This window comes from Glossina fuscipes, unplaced genomic scaffold (genome assembly GCF_014805625.2).
Source record: "Glossina fuscipes isolate IAEA_lab_2018 unplaced genomic scaffold, Yale_Gfus_2 1, whole genome shotgun sequence".
Classification (NCBI taxonomy): Eukaryota; Metazoa; Arthropoda; class Insecta; order Diptera; family Glossinidae; genus Glossina; species Glossina fuscipes.
In genome coordinates this window covers 28409962-28427233 of record NW_023998415.1, presented here as the reverse complement: position 1 = coordinate 28427233, position 17272 = coordinate 28409962, and the positions used below count along the sequence as shown (strand labels likewise).

Below are 17272 nucleotides of genomic sequence, written 5' to 3'. Positions count from 1 at the left end.
CAAACAATTTTTTTTTCGAGAAAATCGAAAGAAATTTCGTACTCTAATCTTGCGTCTGACGTTTAGTTTACTTGTCAATTTCAGATGGCTGTATTTTTATTTTTAATAACAGAGTTGTCTTCAGAAAAAAGAAAAAGTAACATAATGAAGACTCGGAGTAACGATTTAACGTTAAGACTAGACATTCGATATTATTTCCATTTTTAATAATATCTCAAATTCAAAAAGGTGGACGGTATGTTGTTGTAGGAATTTATTTGAATATTATGAGAGCATGTTTCAATTGTATATGCAATTAGGAATACGCTCTTCGTTAACAATATTTCCGAAATCAAATTTCAAGCCGTCAGAAAATTTGAACGAACTTCCACGTAATGTTCTTTGGGGTCATTCTTAATATTTTTGAATATCATGGTTTCGTACTATTTCTGTAACTTATTGACTGCAAAAGGAAACTTGTAGGATTTAATCGAGTTAACTTGCACGGAATGGAGTTTAAATTCAAATTTCCATTGGATTTCATTCCATTACTCCGTTTCCTTAGCAAACACAAAACCAAATGCTTATGGCAACATGTATAAGACCACTGCAGTTATGTATGTTTAAATTGAAAATAATGTGTATATATAATAAAAATTAAAAAAAAAAAAAAACAAGTAAGAACATTACAGTCGGGCAAAGCCAACTTTCAAATACCCTACACCACATTGTCTAACGAAGTTCTTATTATATCCTACACCACTTGTGGTGCAGGTACGTGACACGCAGAAGATTTCAAGATCGACTCACCTTTTATTACACCGATCAATTCACAACCCTAATCTGAATTGTTCTAAGCCTGTCTGTCTATATTTCTATGTAAATGTTATGTTAAATTACTGTTATGACATAATTTTCATCATGAAGCCTTGAAAATTATACCTTTCTATTGAATGAACTTTAGTTTTTTAAGCCCTTCTGCGTGTTTATACGTCGTCACTAACTTAATAAATCCTGTATCACAGTCTAGTGTAGGGTATCAAAAATAGTCTCTTTGACAAACCTATTGTTTTTGGGTTTCATGCACTTTTCAAAACAATTTATGAAAATTATTTTGATCTGTATACATACAAATACCGACTGCAACTTTTTTATGTGTATAGGCATGACGACTGCAACTTGTAAATGTATGTAAACAATAGATATATTAATAGATGTAATAAATAGAGAAATGTAAGTATCGAGTGGGAAAAATGCAAGCCAAGCAAACGGAAATGAAGTGCTTTCAAATTTGCTTTGGGGATAAAATTTCAAAACGAAGATGAGTGCCGCAAGTGTTTACATTGCAATAAAACTTAAAATTTATTGGAAATTAGAAGTGAAACTAACAATGTCTTGCAAATAAATTATGTGGACATATCAAGCATACTATCATCATTTCTACTCATAAATTCTTTTATATTATCTTGGGGTATTTCTTTGAAGAGCACATTTGCTCTACTTAAATGGGCGTTTTATTGCAACGTAATACGTAGCACAAACTTTATTTGTGGTTTCTGCGCCCGAAAGAAAAGGCCGTGGTCTTCTTTAACGTCAGCTTTTACAGTTATTCCCAACGTTTAATTCTTCAACTAATTTTGCGAATACAAGTACAACTGTATTTTAAAACACTTAGTAAGAAGTCTTTTCTTTTGAAGGATGATTGTCCGTATTGAAGATGTATGTAATCAAGTAATGCACTAACCAACATTCTCTATGTATAAAAGAATTTTCGTACGATTTAAATTTGTAATAATAGAATTTTAACAAAGACCGATTGCGGGATCCTTACATTAGGTTAGTTTCTTTGCTCTATGCGAGCAAACTATCTATATAACGATGTTATTATGTAATATACGTACATAGCTTATTAAATTGTATTATAAATGCATAGGAAATAAAATAAGTAAAAACTTTGCAAGGGTGCATGGTGTCATTATAGAATACCCTATATAATATACCACACTACAGTTATCCATATATCGACTTTTCAAAATGAAGCATTATATAGGAAGTAGTGGAAAAAGTAGCGGCACGATTCGCAACATTTTTAAGAGCGTTTTGTCAAATAATGCGGTTTGTAAATTAAATACAAGAAAACAAGAAGGTCAGACCGACAGACAAGTGGACACACAAGCTTGGATCGATTCAGAACATTGCGAATATATTTTAAGTTAGCAAAAGCTTAGCACATATTTGTACCATAGCTGATGTAGGGTAAGTATAACTGTTGTATATTCTACAAATATCACTTTGCAAGAAAAAAGATTTCGGAAATACTGTTAAATTTTTCAACAACAACAACACCTATTACAAGACTAATTGTACTCCTCGTTTGCCTCATGTACCTGTAAATAAAAGAGGAGAGCCCACAAACCTTATGTACCGTTCCCATTATATGCTAGCGATATGGTAATGGAACAATTTCTTCTGTCTTGCAGTGTATAGAATTTTTCTAGTAAAGCTTTCGGTTTGTTGTTGTAAAGCTAGTACTATGTGCATTTTGTTATTGCAAAGCTAGCACCGTATATGACTGTTGTTGCAAATTCTAATTCCAATCAGCTGTTTTGATTATTCAGTTATCGATAATCACCAATTACTCTTTTTTCACTAAGGACTAAGCTCTTTTTCTGCATTTCTTTCTGCATTTTCTTTTATCTTCGCATGTTTACGCTTAGAATTAAACAATAATATCTTTTCATTTAATTTTAATTGGCGAATTGTGAGAACGTAGTTATCCGACTTATGTAGTTTTATAGAATATCACATCACGGCTTTGCATTTTAACAGAATTAAATCCCTTTGGTCTGTCATTTAACAGAATTGAATCCCTTTTGCGGGTTAAGTTGGGCAAGTTAACATAGCTGATTGGCGTTAACATTTAAGTTGTTAAGTTGGGCATTTAACCATTTATTTATTAAAAGCGACTCTGTGCTTTGCCTTTCAACAGAGAATTTAGCGAGGGCTTTGTTTAATTTGACAATAAAAATTATGCCGGTCTAATTTTAGGCTAACTTGTAAAATTATTATTATTATTATTATTATTATTATTATAAATTTTGCCAGATAATAAATTCTTTTCTCACAAAGCGCTAGAGCATCAAAAAAAACTCCACTGCACTTGAGATTTGAAAATGCAATGAAAATGCAAAATTTATTGAAATTGGTAGTTACCCTCTCAAGTTGCTAAATTCAAAGTTCGCTCATTTAGTCACTCTCTCAAGTTATCAAATACGAAGAATACATGAAGCCTTAATAAATCCGATATCGGATTCGTTTCTTTTGAGAAGTCGTACATAAATATATTGGTTGAATGCCTATAATTTACTTCTTCTTCTTCTTCTTTAGTTCGCCGTGAAGATTCAGACGGTTTGTTAAAAGTATTATTTGGATTTTAGATTTGGCAAACGTCTAGGTGGTTCCTCTTACCTCTTCGTATTATTGATCGTACAATTGATTCAGGTCTAATGTTCTTACGGTATAATTTAACTGTCATCATAAAAATTTTGAAAAAAAATAAAAAAAAAATGTTATAAAATACTGTGCCTTAAAATTAAAGACAACTTACCTTTTTCGCTTCGTAAGGACTATACTACGATGGCGAGTCTTCTCCCTGCATGTCTTCACTACGCATTTCGCGGAAGAATATGCCAAGTGCTTTAGCTCGAGTTGGTGATTGCGGCAGCATATTGTCGAATTGGTTCAGCATTTCAACTTCTTTAGAATTCTCTTCTATCGTTGGTATCAACAGTTCATCATAAACATTCAATATGGACGGCAACGTCCGGTAAATGTTGAGTAATTTTAAAATCCGGCGACGGTTAAAACAACCAAATGCATTGGGAAAATGCAGATCACAACCCTACCTTAAGCGGTTAAGGAATATTTATCTCAAATTTCGGTTACGTATTCTCATTTTTGCATCTGTTTGTGCAAATGCCTTCACGGGCCTGCAGAAAATTTGCACTAAAATTGACTGAAGCAATTGATGGATAAAATGCGAGATCATATAAACGATGAAGCGAAAACACGTTACACTTGCCACCTGGTTATTGGGGGTTTTTTCACACATATATACACATATGTAAACCATAGCCTATGTGCACTTACAACCACAGATGTGTACATGGTCTTAATTCGTATTAGAATGTGAATTGCTTCTAAACATATCTGTTAGCAAGTTAGAGAATTCAGAAATCAATAGACACAAACCGTTATGCTAGAACTTCCAACTAGGGTCTTAGATACCGCATATATTGTTTTTGAAGCGCTTGCGAAAAAGTTCGAAAATTGTTTTCCAAGTATTCTAGAATGGACAATGCACCTACTGATCCAATAAAAAGAAAATTATTCTGAAAAGTATATAATCGCTTCCTTCCTTAACTCTTTATATTGCAAGTGGTGCATGGTATGAAGAGTGCACAATATGTACTACACGAACAACATGCACAGAAAAATTTTACCTTTATTTGAATGTAAATTAATTGCAACATTCCAAACACACATACCAGACGGTGATAAATGCAGATCTTTATTCGTCGATGCACCGCTCAACGATATTTACAACTTAATATTTGCTTCAGGATTTATTTATTCAGTCTAAAGTAAGAAGATGTACGCATTTTATGCCTGAAGGTAAGTTAGTTTAAGAAAAAAACAATAGATTAACGTTTCATCGATAGAAGAAGAACTTTGGCTTGTGGTTGCCATTCTCTCAACTGACTAGCACAGGCATGCACTCCTATGTTATCTATGAATTAATGACCAATTATATTTGTAGTTGATTTTCAATTTTCTAAGCATTTTGCTGCAATCAGAAAACGTTTTCAAATATTTGCGTTGTCACATACAAACTCAACGGACGCGTATATTTCGGTATTTGTTATGCCTGAATAAATATATAAAAAAAAGTGATGACTGGATAACGGAAAGACCTATGAAACAAAAGCAACAATAATAAGAAAAAACTGAAGTAGCAGAATTCATTTCCGTTCAATCAATTTACGCGATATTCGGGAACTACACTACCACTAAACCGGCTGAAAGATCGGTAAAAAAAATTCGAAAAGTAATGGAACCATTCGAATAACGGCAAATATCCGGGGTGTCGATAATCATTTTTACATTTGTTACTTACCCCCCCATCGCACTTATGATTTCATCCATTAAAACATAGTGGAATAACTTTTTCATATCCTGCCAATATATTTCTATATCTTAGTTTGTAATTATTTAATTTATTTATTTTTTTTGTTTTTTTAGTTACACTATCGGCAAGTACCTGCATTTGGTGTACTTCAGTGTATATTATATTTATAAAGATTTTTGCTTTACATTTTTTATACAAATTTATAAATTGTTGCCCGTGAACGTGCACAAATCCCATAAGCAACAACAAACTTTGGCTTGAATTTTCTAAGTACCACGATTTAAATTTAAGTATCATTAATAAAAGCAAACAAAAAAGATAATCATATTAGGCAGTATATACAATATTTACATAATTTAAAAAGTCCATTTGTTATATAAAATAATTCGAATTTATAAATTATCCAACAATTCATGTCATATATATATATATATATATAATATTATATATTATCATTATTATATATATATATATATATATATTATATATTATCATTATTATATATATATATATATATATATATTACATATTATTATATATATATATATATACATTACTCATATTTAAAATATACATATATATATATATATGTTTATATTACGCTAAAACCAGGAACTTTTTCAGTATGAATGACGTTAATTCAGACTATTTTTTATTACTAAATAATATTAAACAAAAAAAAAACAAAAAAACAAAAAAAACAAAAGAAAAGGAGTGGAGAGGAGGGGAGAGAGGAAACTGTTTATATTTTTTAAAAAAATAAACCCAAAATAGATCGAATTAGATCGAGTGCATTTATCCATATCCACCACTTGTTTGTTTTGCACTCTTTTTTGTTTTTTTGCATAAATATTTTTCAATACACAAAAGTATGCATGTAAACACAGGAACAATAAAACTGGAAAAGGAGTATGCGAGTCCTAAATCAATTGGTTTTGGTAAATATTTTCAGCAAACAGATGGAGATGTTTAAGCCGATCCGTTTACTTCTAATGATCAAGGGTATACATTAGCTTGTGACGTTTCCAATGTGTGCTCAAACTTGATATTCTTTACGTTGGTGGGTACAACTATTGATGAAAATCATAATGCATTTTTCTTTTTATTAAACTTATGCTTAGTAAAATTTTAAAATATTATTTTCCTGAGTATATATATATATATATATTGTATTGACGAAAGTATGTTCCTTCATTGGCTACAAACTTTCACTTGTTTTTTGAGCAATATCTTCCGATTCTATTTGTTTGCTGTGTTTGTGCAAAATAAGTGCATTTTTTCCTTTTCTATAGCGTTAATATTAAAGTTATTTTCTATATTTGCACTCGCAAAATTAGTCGCATTCAATCAAAATTTTAAGAAAGACTAAAGCAGTCCAAGTGTTTCGATTTCGAAAATCCGAAAATTTTGCTTTTTCGAGTTTAAAATACTTATAAAAAAAAAAAAAAAAATATACATATATATATATATGTAAACAGTTTCTAAGCAAAAATAATATATAATTTCCTATTAAATAAAAATTAAAAAAATAAATATATATCCACAATATCAATAATTTACCCAATAGAATAGATATTTGCAGCAAAGGCAAAGACAATGATGCAAATTATAAAAAGATTTTTAACAATCGCTTTTCAATTGGGTATTTATATCGATGACTGAATGTGAGGTTAACGAACAATTTCACTAAAGCGAGCAAATTTTGGTATATAAATATAATATAATAATGCAAAGGACCTCGTTGTGTGGATTCAGTTTTTATGCTTGCTTTAAATATGGCTGCCTGTTAGGAAGGTAACAGCAATTGTTTTTTTTTTTTTTTTTTTTTTTAGAGATGTGCACGTATAATAAATAACCTCCGAAAAGAATAGTTTTTAAGGCCTCTTGTGGACAAAGGAGAACTCCACATACGGTGTTGTCCTCTTTAGGTAGTCATGCTCTTGTATTAGTAGAGACTTTTAATACAAGTCATCTTCCATATTATGAATTAAGAATTTTTTATCCTCTTTGGCGTTGGCATCACGTGACAATGTCTGTTGTACAAGCTTAGGATCGAAACAAGGCTATATACATACATACATGTATATATATATATATATATATATATATAAAAAAGAAAGTGTCAATAAAATAAATTAATTAGTGCTTTAATGATATAAATTACATTTAGGTCTACCTACCGTATCGCAGTAATTCATGTTGCAGCAATTTTCAATTGTAATTTCACATTGCTCCGTGGCAATTGGACGATTAGTTAACGGTGTATCAGTTGCCACAGCCTGTTTCCGTACTACGAAAGTTTTCTTAATTCGCGGTCGAGCTGGCTTATAGAATCGTCTCACGCCGTGGACAATAAGTAAAATAAGTGACAAACATGATACAACGCCGGCAACAAGAACAATGATTAGAGGATTCGTCCAAGTAACTTGATTTTGGCACATTTCCAAATGCCTATAAGTAGGTATTGCATATAAATGAGCAGCTTCTTCACTTTCCGAGGCCAATTCCTTGCAACTGTAAAAGAGTGCACGAGTGTATTCGAATACGAATAATAAATTTAAAAGATTACAAGCTTACATATCATGGCATCCAAATGGAACATTAACATCCGGTTCATGCTTTAATAAACGGCAGAAGAGTGCGCAAATTTCGGTCGAATTTTGCTCACACCGTTCACCACCGAAATCATTTACACATTCACAAGACGGTTCGCCATTGTTATCAATGTTGCAAATGCCGTCGTTAAAACAAAATCCTGAACATTTATGAGATTCACAGCGATCACCATAGAAATCGCGTTGACAATTGCATTTTGGGAAGCTTACGGACGACATTGTGCATGTGCCGTGAACGCAATAGTTATGGCACTCACTGATCTCGCAACGAGCACCTTTATAGCCAATCTCGCATATACAAATACCGCTTTGGGCAATATATCCACCGCCGTTAAGGCAATAGGACTGTTGCATTTTACTTTCATTAGTTAGCGCTTTATTCTCGCTCAACTGCGATCGATTGAGAAGACGATGCTTAATTTTCGTCACTACAACGGAACAATGACGATCATTTACGAGAGTGGTCATAAAACGGGTACGAGCTACAATGCCGGTCGGTTGATCAGAGAATTTAAGCACTACCCGTGGTTGGGCGACCTCATCGATATGCTCTTGCGTTTGATTGGCCTTCAGATATGGTTTTTTAATATGCGCCCATACAGCGTTATGCCTATGATCGGTCCAAAATATGAAATCTTTCGTTACAGCTAAATTTAAAGGTGTACTATCTAAGCCCTTGACAATAATATGACGATCGCTGCCATCCAGATTTGCACTCTCGACGGTATAATGCATGCCCTGTTGATCGACCACCCAATAAATACGATCTGACAATTGATCCACTATAATGCCATGGGGCAGATATAGATCCGTCTTAACTATAATTTCACGTTCGTCTCCACTCAAATCTACGCGTTCTATGGAAGCATTTTTAAAATTCGAATTTGTCCAATATAGTCGACGGCGACAAATATCAATCGCAATACCATCTGGTATCGTCTCTTCTCCAATAAAATCCAAAAGTATCTTGACTGGTTCATTTTTTAATGCATCAATAGATATAAAGTAAATTTTCCTATTTCGCTGATCGGCCCAAAATATGTTACGATTTAATGGATCGTAAGCTATGCTTGTAATCATTTCATTTTGAGTGCGCCGTATAACTTCCTCAACGATATGAGGATCTTGGTAACGCAGCGGTATCTTTAATGAGAATATGCTGCCGTTATTATGCAGACGATCATTAAAGTAAATAACTTCTTCGGTCTCGTCGAATGCAATGGCTGACAATTGATCAAACTGATGGGCCGATGTTGTGATTTCCCGCCAATCTTCGTCGTAGAAAACGATTTTCGATTTGGCAGTTATCGCAAAATCTATAAAAAGAATGAAAAAATTTTTTTTTTTTTATTGATAATTTACATTTCAAGTGCAAGGTACATTAATTTAAGGAAGCATACACATACATACATATACATCTATATATGTATATATTGCATTATTCTAACATTCATTTGTAAATAGAGTCAAACAATTGTGACATTGAGGAGGTACATTAGCTAAATACACAAAACAATTTGATTATTTCCACTACTATGTTAAATCGTTGTATAAATATTTATAATAAAAGTGATTTTCTCCTTTTTTAGTGAAACTAATTATTATTATTATTATTATTAAATTTTCCGCTTTTTTTCTCAATTTCCATCTCACGCACTCAATCTATCTATCTCTTACTACTTTAGTTCGAATTTAGTTCGAATTGATTGGGTGCGAGTTCAATGAATCGAGAGGTAAAGTTTTTGTTATCTTCACATCGAGCAAATTAAGATAATTCAAGTTGAACACGATGAAATATGTTGATATAGCCGTTACATGTAGTACAAGGTTGCATTTAGAAATTTTATTCAGCGTTAGAAAATTTAATGGAATCGTTTAAACCAGGCATGGGCAAACACCGGTCCGCGATTTCGTCGCATCCGGCTCGCTACGTTTGAAATTTTAAATTCAATTTACTCGCATATAGCAACACTGCAAATGGTTTGTGTTTGCGTTCGGAAGAATATCACATACTTACTAATAGCTAGGCCTTGTTCCGGTCACCGTCGTGATATGAAAATTAAAATTGCCCCGTCGATGAGGAAAGTTGCCAACCCCTGATTAAAACGATTCTTCAATGCAATCGTGTTTTTCACGCGCCATAATGGAGCCTTAATGAATATCAAATTCAAATGTACCAACTTGAAGGGGAAAGGGGAAAGTAATAAGGTATCAGCTTATTGATAACTGCAGCGCAATACCGCAATTAAAAAAAAAAAGAAGAAAAACAAAACATTTTCTCAGCCAGGATGAATAAAGTAAACGAGTCAGTAGTTTGCAGCCGTCAATCCAAAAAAATCTTCTACTAGCACTAACATCCCACAAAGAGCTATAATAGGAAGGGTTGGTCTTATATGAAAAACTAAATTTCGTTTTCGATAAATCGATCAATTTACCAGCGCTTCAAGTCATTCCAAGTTAAAAGTGGTGAAGGCAGAGATACATCATTTTTCTAATTTGTTCTGCGAATACACTGTTAACTTATTCCAAAGAATAGTGAGCTCCGGAAAAAGGCAAGATCTCGATAGATTCGATGGAAATGCGATATATTGGAAAGTGAATAAAGTAATTGAAATAAAAATAAAAAATAAAAAAACCCAGAATCAATTCTAGTTCACGACATAAGGAATTACATGAGATTAAAATGAAAAAAAACACACACACACACACACACACACACATGCTTTGCTTTACTATTACTCGATCATTTAATTGCATTACACTAAATAAATGGTAAATAGCAACTGTATCAATTCCTGAAAGAGATCTTTATAGTGCCGATTTAGTAAACGATTTCTGTGAGCTGTCATGTAAAATGTATGTGTAAAGCATTGATCGTAACGATTGTATTCATGGCGGGAATAGAAAGTTGAGTCATCGGGACTCTGATGCTGTAGAGGTGAGGATACGAGTTAGTGGAATCATATAAAAAACGTTCCTGCGACGCAGCCTCTGAAGTGCGTCGGTTAAACAATTCAATAGATTTGTGTTGTAAATTTTACATTCGATTATCGGCCCACATGACTAAACAGACACAACAGCCTTGACTAACAATTCAATGATCGTGGGTTGAAATCTCAAGGGCGCCAACCTTTAAGACTTTAGTCCAGAAGACTGGATGGGTACTTCCGCTTTATAAAAATTGAATTTGTGAGGTGTGGTAAGGAAAGGGAGAAGATTTGAGTAAATTTGCAATCTTTCATGCTAAAGCCCCTGCCTTTGTTTTATCACAAAAACGTAGGAAGACAAAACAAATTTTACTCTACATGCAATAGTGTAGAAAATTCATGGCGATAAGGTTTCTGAATAAAAAGAACGTGTTAGAGTTAGTCAATAGGATAACAGCAAGATATTATGCAAATCGAAGCTAGATGATAACGTTAACAAAATGAAGAGATGTGTTAGGAGTTAACTGGATGTTTAGTTTATCCCATTATCCGGACTCCGGTGCTTACATATCAACAGCAATGCCAATCTTAAATCATTGCGCTAATAAGACTACAAAAGAAAATATGAATGGAGTGGATTAGGTATAGAGGACTTCAATGTTTGAATGTGACACAATGCAGAATCTTGTCGGATACGCCCATGCGGATTGTGCACAACATTCCATTGACAGAAAAGAAATGGAAAAATTATATTCGGTCGTGACCGAGCCCAGCCACCAATATTATATTAATAAGTTGGAGGAAAAGGTCTGTCGTATATTACCACCTACAGGTGATTTCACTTATCAAGTCAAGGCGGGAAAGTACATTGCCTCATGTGGAATCTTACAGTTTAGCGTACTTCTCGTGGAATATAGGAGGGAAACTTTTAATAGCCTTCCCGCGATATAGCCTCAGCCGTAAAATGTAGTGAGGAAGCAAAGCATCGGTCGCTTGTAAAAACTTATTTGTGAAATTAAATAATAACCGGCGAAATTGTAAATGTTCGCAACTGCGAAAGATGGTTCGTCAAGTTTCACTCTGGAAATTTCAGTCTCGTCTTCAAGATCGTCTATATGGGTGAAAATCCACGGCCGAAAGTGACAACCTGCGAGCTATGCTGAAAAACAATCCATACCCTTTACACTTTACAATTGCAAAAGGGCTTAACATTTACCATTCGACTGCTGGGGAACACTTCACTCATCGTTAAAAAATATAAATTTTTTTGGTTTATGAAGGCAAAGATGCTCTCGCTTTAATATTGCACTAGGCTCAATCGTTTAACCGACTTAGCTCATTTTCAGTGATAACCTATGCACAGCAACTTCCCAAGTTTCTGCGGAATTTAACGTCACTATCTTAATTTTTGCTGCGACAATCGATCAATAATATATATACAAGTTCCTTTCAAGGCATAAATAAAACTTTGATACTGTATAAAACTGGGTAGGCGTGGCATACAGATGTTGAAGAACCACTTGTAGATGAAGCGTGGAAATTTTTATCCCTTTTTTTTTGTGTTTTTCAAGAACGACATATTTAATTTGACGTTGCACTATGGGCGTCTCCTTTCATTAATATGACCCGTTTTGAACGCGAGCCCGCGTGAAAGAACTTTCAAAGTTTCTTCCTGATTCAAAGCGAATACCTCCATCTTTGCGATCACAAGTGGTCGCAAGACATTATACAGATAGACGGACATGGTTACATCCATTCAGAAATTAATACTGATCAAGAATCTTTATGTAGTTGAGACGGTCTCTGAAGCTTTCTTCCGGGTTTTGCAAGCGTATCAACAAAGAATCGTTTCTGATATCCTTGTGTATCTTCGGGCCATGACCGAACACTATTGGAAATGTTGCGGACCGTACGGCTTTTTCAACAATTTCCCATATAACGTTTTCTTATAAAAAAAATCGTTATTTGAATAACTCTACTAAGCGGTTGTATGTATGGTTGTATGCGGTATTTAATGATAAGGTACGCCCACTTTCAATGTTTTTATTTGTTTTTATCATAAAATGAAGAAGTTTCAAGAAACTTTGCAAAACTTTAAATTTACGGTCGAACTTGTATGCGCTGGTAAGGACTGACTAACTGAACGCATTGTAAAAAAATATTACGCGACGTGAAAATTGATGCAAAAAACTATCCGTTCTTGCTCAACAACTTTTTAAGATGATCTAAATGATCAAGAAAGGGGGGGGGGGGGGGGCCGGGGCGAAGACTTCTTCCAGATTCTTCCGGACATTTGATAATAAATTTCACAACAAATTGAAGGAAGATAATTATTAAAAATGACTTATAATTAAATGCGATCTAAATGAAGAAACTTCCAAATGAAGCTTTTTGTGAGCATAAGTGCTAGATGAATGAACAAAGACATATATATCGTTATTTAATTTTTCTATATTACAAATTAAATGATCAAATTCATATATAGATGTCCGCTGGTTATATGTATATTTATAAATATATATATACATATATATATATATATCATTAACATTGCATATCTTTGCAAAAACTTATTAATTGATATCCAATAAAAATTAATTGAAAGCAATTTGATTTGATTCATTAGGTTTCGCTGTTACTTCAGCCAAAAGTGCTTGACTTGAAATGCTTTTGTATAACTCAAAAATTCTTCAACCCCTCTACTAATCATATGCGTACAAGTGTTTTTTACGAATCTTTGAAAATTGCATGATTTCTGTTATCTGCTGTGAATCAAAACGTGTCTGAGTAACGATCTGACCGGACGATGGTGTATACAAGATCAGACGAAAGGCGATTAAATTAAAATGAAATTCCATTTCAATACAAACGTTAAGGCATACACACATTTTCCCTATACTGATGTTAATAAAATTTTGTCGTAATGACAAACTAATATATGGCCTATAATTTGCGACTTGAAAAAAAAAAAAAAAAAAAAAAAAACTAAAAGAAATAAATAACTAATCAAAAAAATTAATCATAAAAAAAAAAAAAAAAATCTGTCCTAATTCGAACTCTCGATGTGTTTACAAACAAACCATAAACTTGTAATCAGACAATTCGACCATTGAACGAATACCTAACACGAGACAATGCTTTAAGCAAATCCAAGTCGCATTTAGTTCAGAAAGGTGATCCATGAAATCTGATATGTAACAAAGTTGGGAAAAAAAATTTTTTTTGGGGGAATTTTTAAAAAAAAACTCTCGTTCGATTGCGTACTGGACAAATAGCTTTCAATCCAATACAATAATGAAAGTTCGTTTCGTTGGGTTGCGTAAGCATTCGAGGATTTTTAACAAACCGTCCACGTACTAGATTAGTAGATTAGTAACTTTTGATATCTTAGCAATCAATGAGTTTACAAATCGCGTATAATTGTCTTTTAACTCAGTCGGGATTAGCTGTTTCCTGCGACTTATTTATTCAAATAACATTTAAATTATGATATAATATATTTTAAAGGGAAGCTTATATACAACTAGGATCTGAGGCATTTTTCAAAAATCCTGGTTCGGTTCATTATTCAGGATTCACATCTCAATTGTGAATATATTCGCTTAGTACATTTACCTTATTAGGGCTGAGTATGATTAACAATTGGATTGATTACTTGAAAGGTATAGCTATATACGTTCAAAACAAATATCAAATAATATTTTATATCGGTTAGAGTGCTAGGTATTAAAAAATTTCGGGATAAGCTGAAAATTTGATTGAGTCCAATATCCGTTTAGGCGCTGTAGCAAATATTAAATCAGAAGGCGTTGTTTACTCGTCCCTTGAGATACGGGTCTAATAGAGTAGGCTATATGATGGCTATGCTTGATGTAGCTCCCAGATTAACATATCCGTCCTCATCATATACTTGTTTCATATATTTTGTTTCCACAATTTAAGCGACAGAGAATAAGTTTCGCCAACAATTTTATAATGATTTCTTTTGTTTATTACATTTCAGGATCCTGCTGACATATTTGAACTGATCTAAGTATCCCAATTTAGTCACATATTTTGTCTATCATTTAATTTCAAAAATAATCGCTTTGTCTTATTATTGAATTCTAAGGTGATATTTTTAATTTGTTTATTGCGTTGCTTGTCAAAAATATGTCCTTTGGATTCAAATATTTATGGTTTTTTTTTCTTTTTCTTTCTTTTGTACGATGAATCCGTTCAGTGAGCTGTAACCTGTATGTAGAGAGAGAAGTGGAGAAGGATAGGTAGGGATGAGCGCATCATGGGAGTAAGTGTTATGGCTCTATCGACTGAACACTTGCCGTAGGTGGGACAAAGCTGATCGTAATTAAAGTATGCTTTACGACACTGAGAATTGAAGTAAGTGATGTAATCCTGATCTGATAGTAGCACTTCTTAACTGCTTGGCTATGCGACAACTGAAAGGAAAAAAGGGATATTTCGTCTTTCGATTTCATACAATTACAAATCCGACAAGTCAATTTTTATACTCATAGCACACGATGTATTCATTTTATATACATATATATATAAGAAAGTTATAATCGGGTGGAGCAGCACGCAATCTTTTATATCCATGAACATTGATTTTGTATTGCGTTAGTCGTCTGTTTTTCATTTTTATATTAAAAAAAAATTTGTACAAAATGCACGATATGCGCTTTCCACTCTAACCTCAGAACACAATGAACTAAACCAATTACTAAAAAACATTCGAACTTATCGTCAATGTTAATGTTTCGCCTTAACCCTTATTGGTTTGTTTATATTTATTTATTTACTTGCACATCAAATTCAGTCAACAAAACAAAATAGCAGGCGAACTCGATTGACTCTTAAAAATAAATCTTATACCAAGTGCTATGAATAAGCTAATGCGGCAAGTATATGGGGGAAAATAGAGGGAAAAAAAAGCAAGAACGAAGAGAAGACAAGTAAAAAAATTATATTCGATGCAAGACGAATCTCCCGTACCCACCCCATAAACCCGTGGTCCACTTAAGATTTTAAAGTCCAAGAAATTGGTTTTTTTTTAAACGCCCCTAGACTTTACGTATTAAACGTTCAAAATAATTAAATTATAATCAATAGACTTTATCGCGTTGCACTCTCCAACTCCTTTCGTTTTATACCTACATCGAAAGTGTTCTTAACAAAACATTTATCCACTACGCTGTGACGTCTACCACAATTAATTTAGAATTGAAGCACTTAGCTTCTTGTATTCTACTTGCCAAGTCCGTTTATTTGATACCCATATCAACGGTATTGTAAGTAAAAAAATGAGTTCCCGACGTCGTCAAGTCCGAGATATTTGATTTGGAACAAACACACTTAGCTTCATCGCATTCTACTCTACTCTCCAAGTTCTTTTACTTGATACCAACATCGCTGATATTATTAAAATAAAAATTAATCCACCAGGTCGCGGTTTCTATCATTATTAATTAATTAACCCATTTTTAGCCAGATAATATATCTTCCTTTGAGGAATGTACAAAACAGTTTCAAGTATTCCGTCTTGTTTGCCTTATGATAGATAAGCATGAAACTTCAAAAAATGAAAGAAAATAAAACTTAATCACTTGGAACTTTGTATGGGCATGACCGAGTTTTCGGAAAATAAATTTAAAAAATTATCAACCTTCTAAGTTTCACAATTTCTGAGTAACGAGCAAAAATCCACCAATTTTTGTTCGCTCAAGTCTACGCCCCACTGCGGGCTACTGCTCTAACCAATTTGTCGCATTTTCAATGCCAACCTGCGTGCAAGACCTTCTAACGTTTCCAGGAGAGTGCCGCGAACAACACACATCATACACTACACAGACACACACGCGGACAGACAGACATGGCTTAATATATTCAAAATTTCACACTAATCAAGAACACATATACTTTATGGGGACTCTGAAGAAGCTGGCTTTTGGATGTTACGTAAATTATGAAAGCAACAACAAAATGAGTGTACGGCCATCCTTTAGTGATGGGAATAATAAAAAGAATAAAATTCATGCATAAACGAAAAGGAGGGGGAGAAGAGCTTATACATATCCACCATAAAGGCGCACTCGCATCCAGTGTATAACCGAGTTAGGAATGAATCCCTAAGTCGTTGCAAATTTACAAAAGCTTGCCAACCGATGATAGAGAAAGAAATCCAGTTCGATTTTCGAATCCCACATAAATACCGTATATTTAACTCCCCTTATAAAGAAAGCGCGCATATTAAGAAGAATTCATTTGAGAGAATTTAAAGACTCCGATATTGAGAGGTTAAATTCTAGATATAATTACAGATTTTTGCGAAAGTGTCTGAACGGATTAAAAAGCTCGTAATTATTTGCCCATATTGGCTGAGTTTTATGAAAATTCTTAGCGATACGATTAAGAACAACATTGAAGTTTATCTCAGGAAGCAATGTCGGCGGATCCATGGGATCACTTATTAATTTAACTAAGAAGGAAATACCAAGGATAAGTTTCCGTTGCTCAAGTGACAATAAAGCAATCTAGCGGATTGCAACCAAAATTCCTAAGGA

General features: G+C 33.3%; 1 protein-coding gene across 1 annotated transcript in view; it reads right to left on the bottom strand.

The window, feature by feature from the left end:
- Positions 1-6974: 6974 nt before the first annotated feature.
- The window catches only part of LOC119645202 (protein cueball), a 21019-nt gene continuing 10721 nt past the window's right edge, over positions 6975-17272 (bottom strand). Inside the window, exons 2-4 of the mRNA XM_038045216.1 lie at positions 7745-9098; positions 7348-7681; positions 6975-7230 (exon numbers count right to left, since the gene is read on the bottom strand). Of these exons, the coding sequence (XP_037901144.1) occupies positions 7126-7230; positions 7348-7681; positions 7745-9098 (1793 nt within the window). The 3' untranslated portion in view covers positions 6975-7125. The remainder of the gene's footprint in view (positions 7231-7347; positions 7682-7744; positions 9099-17272) is intronic.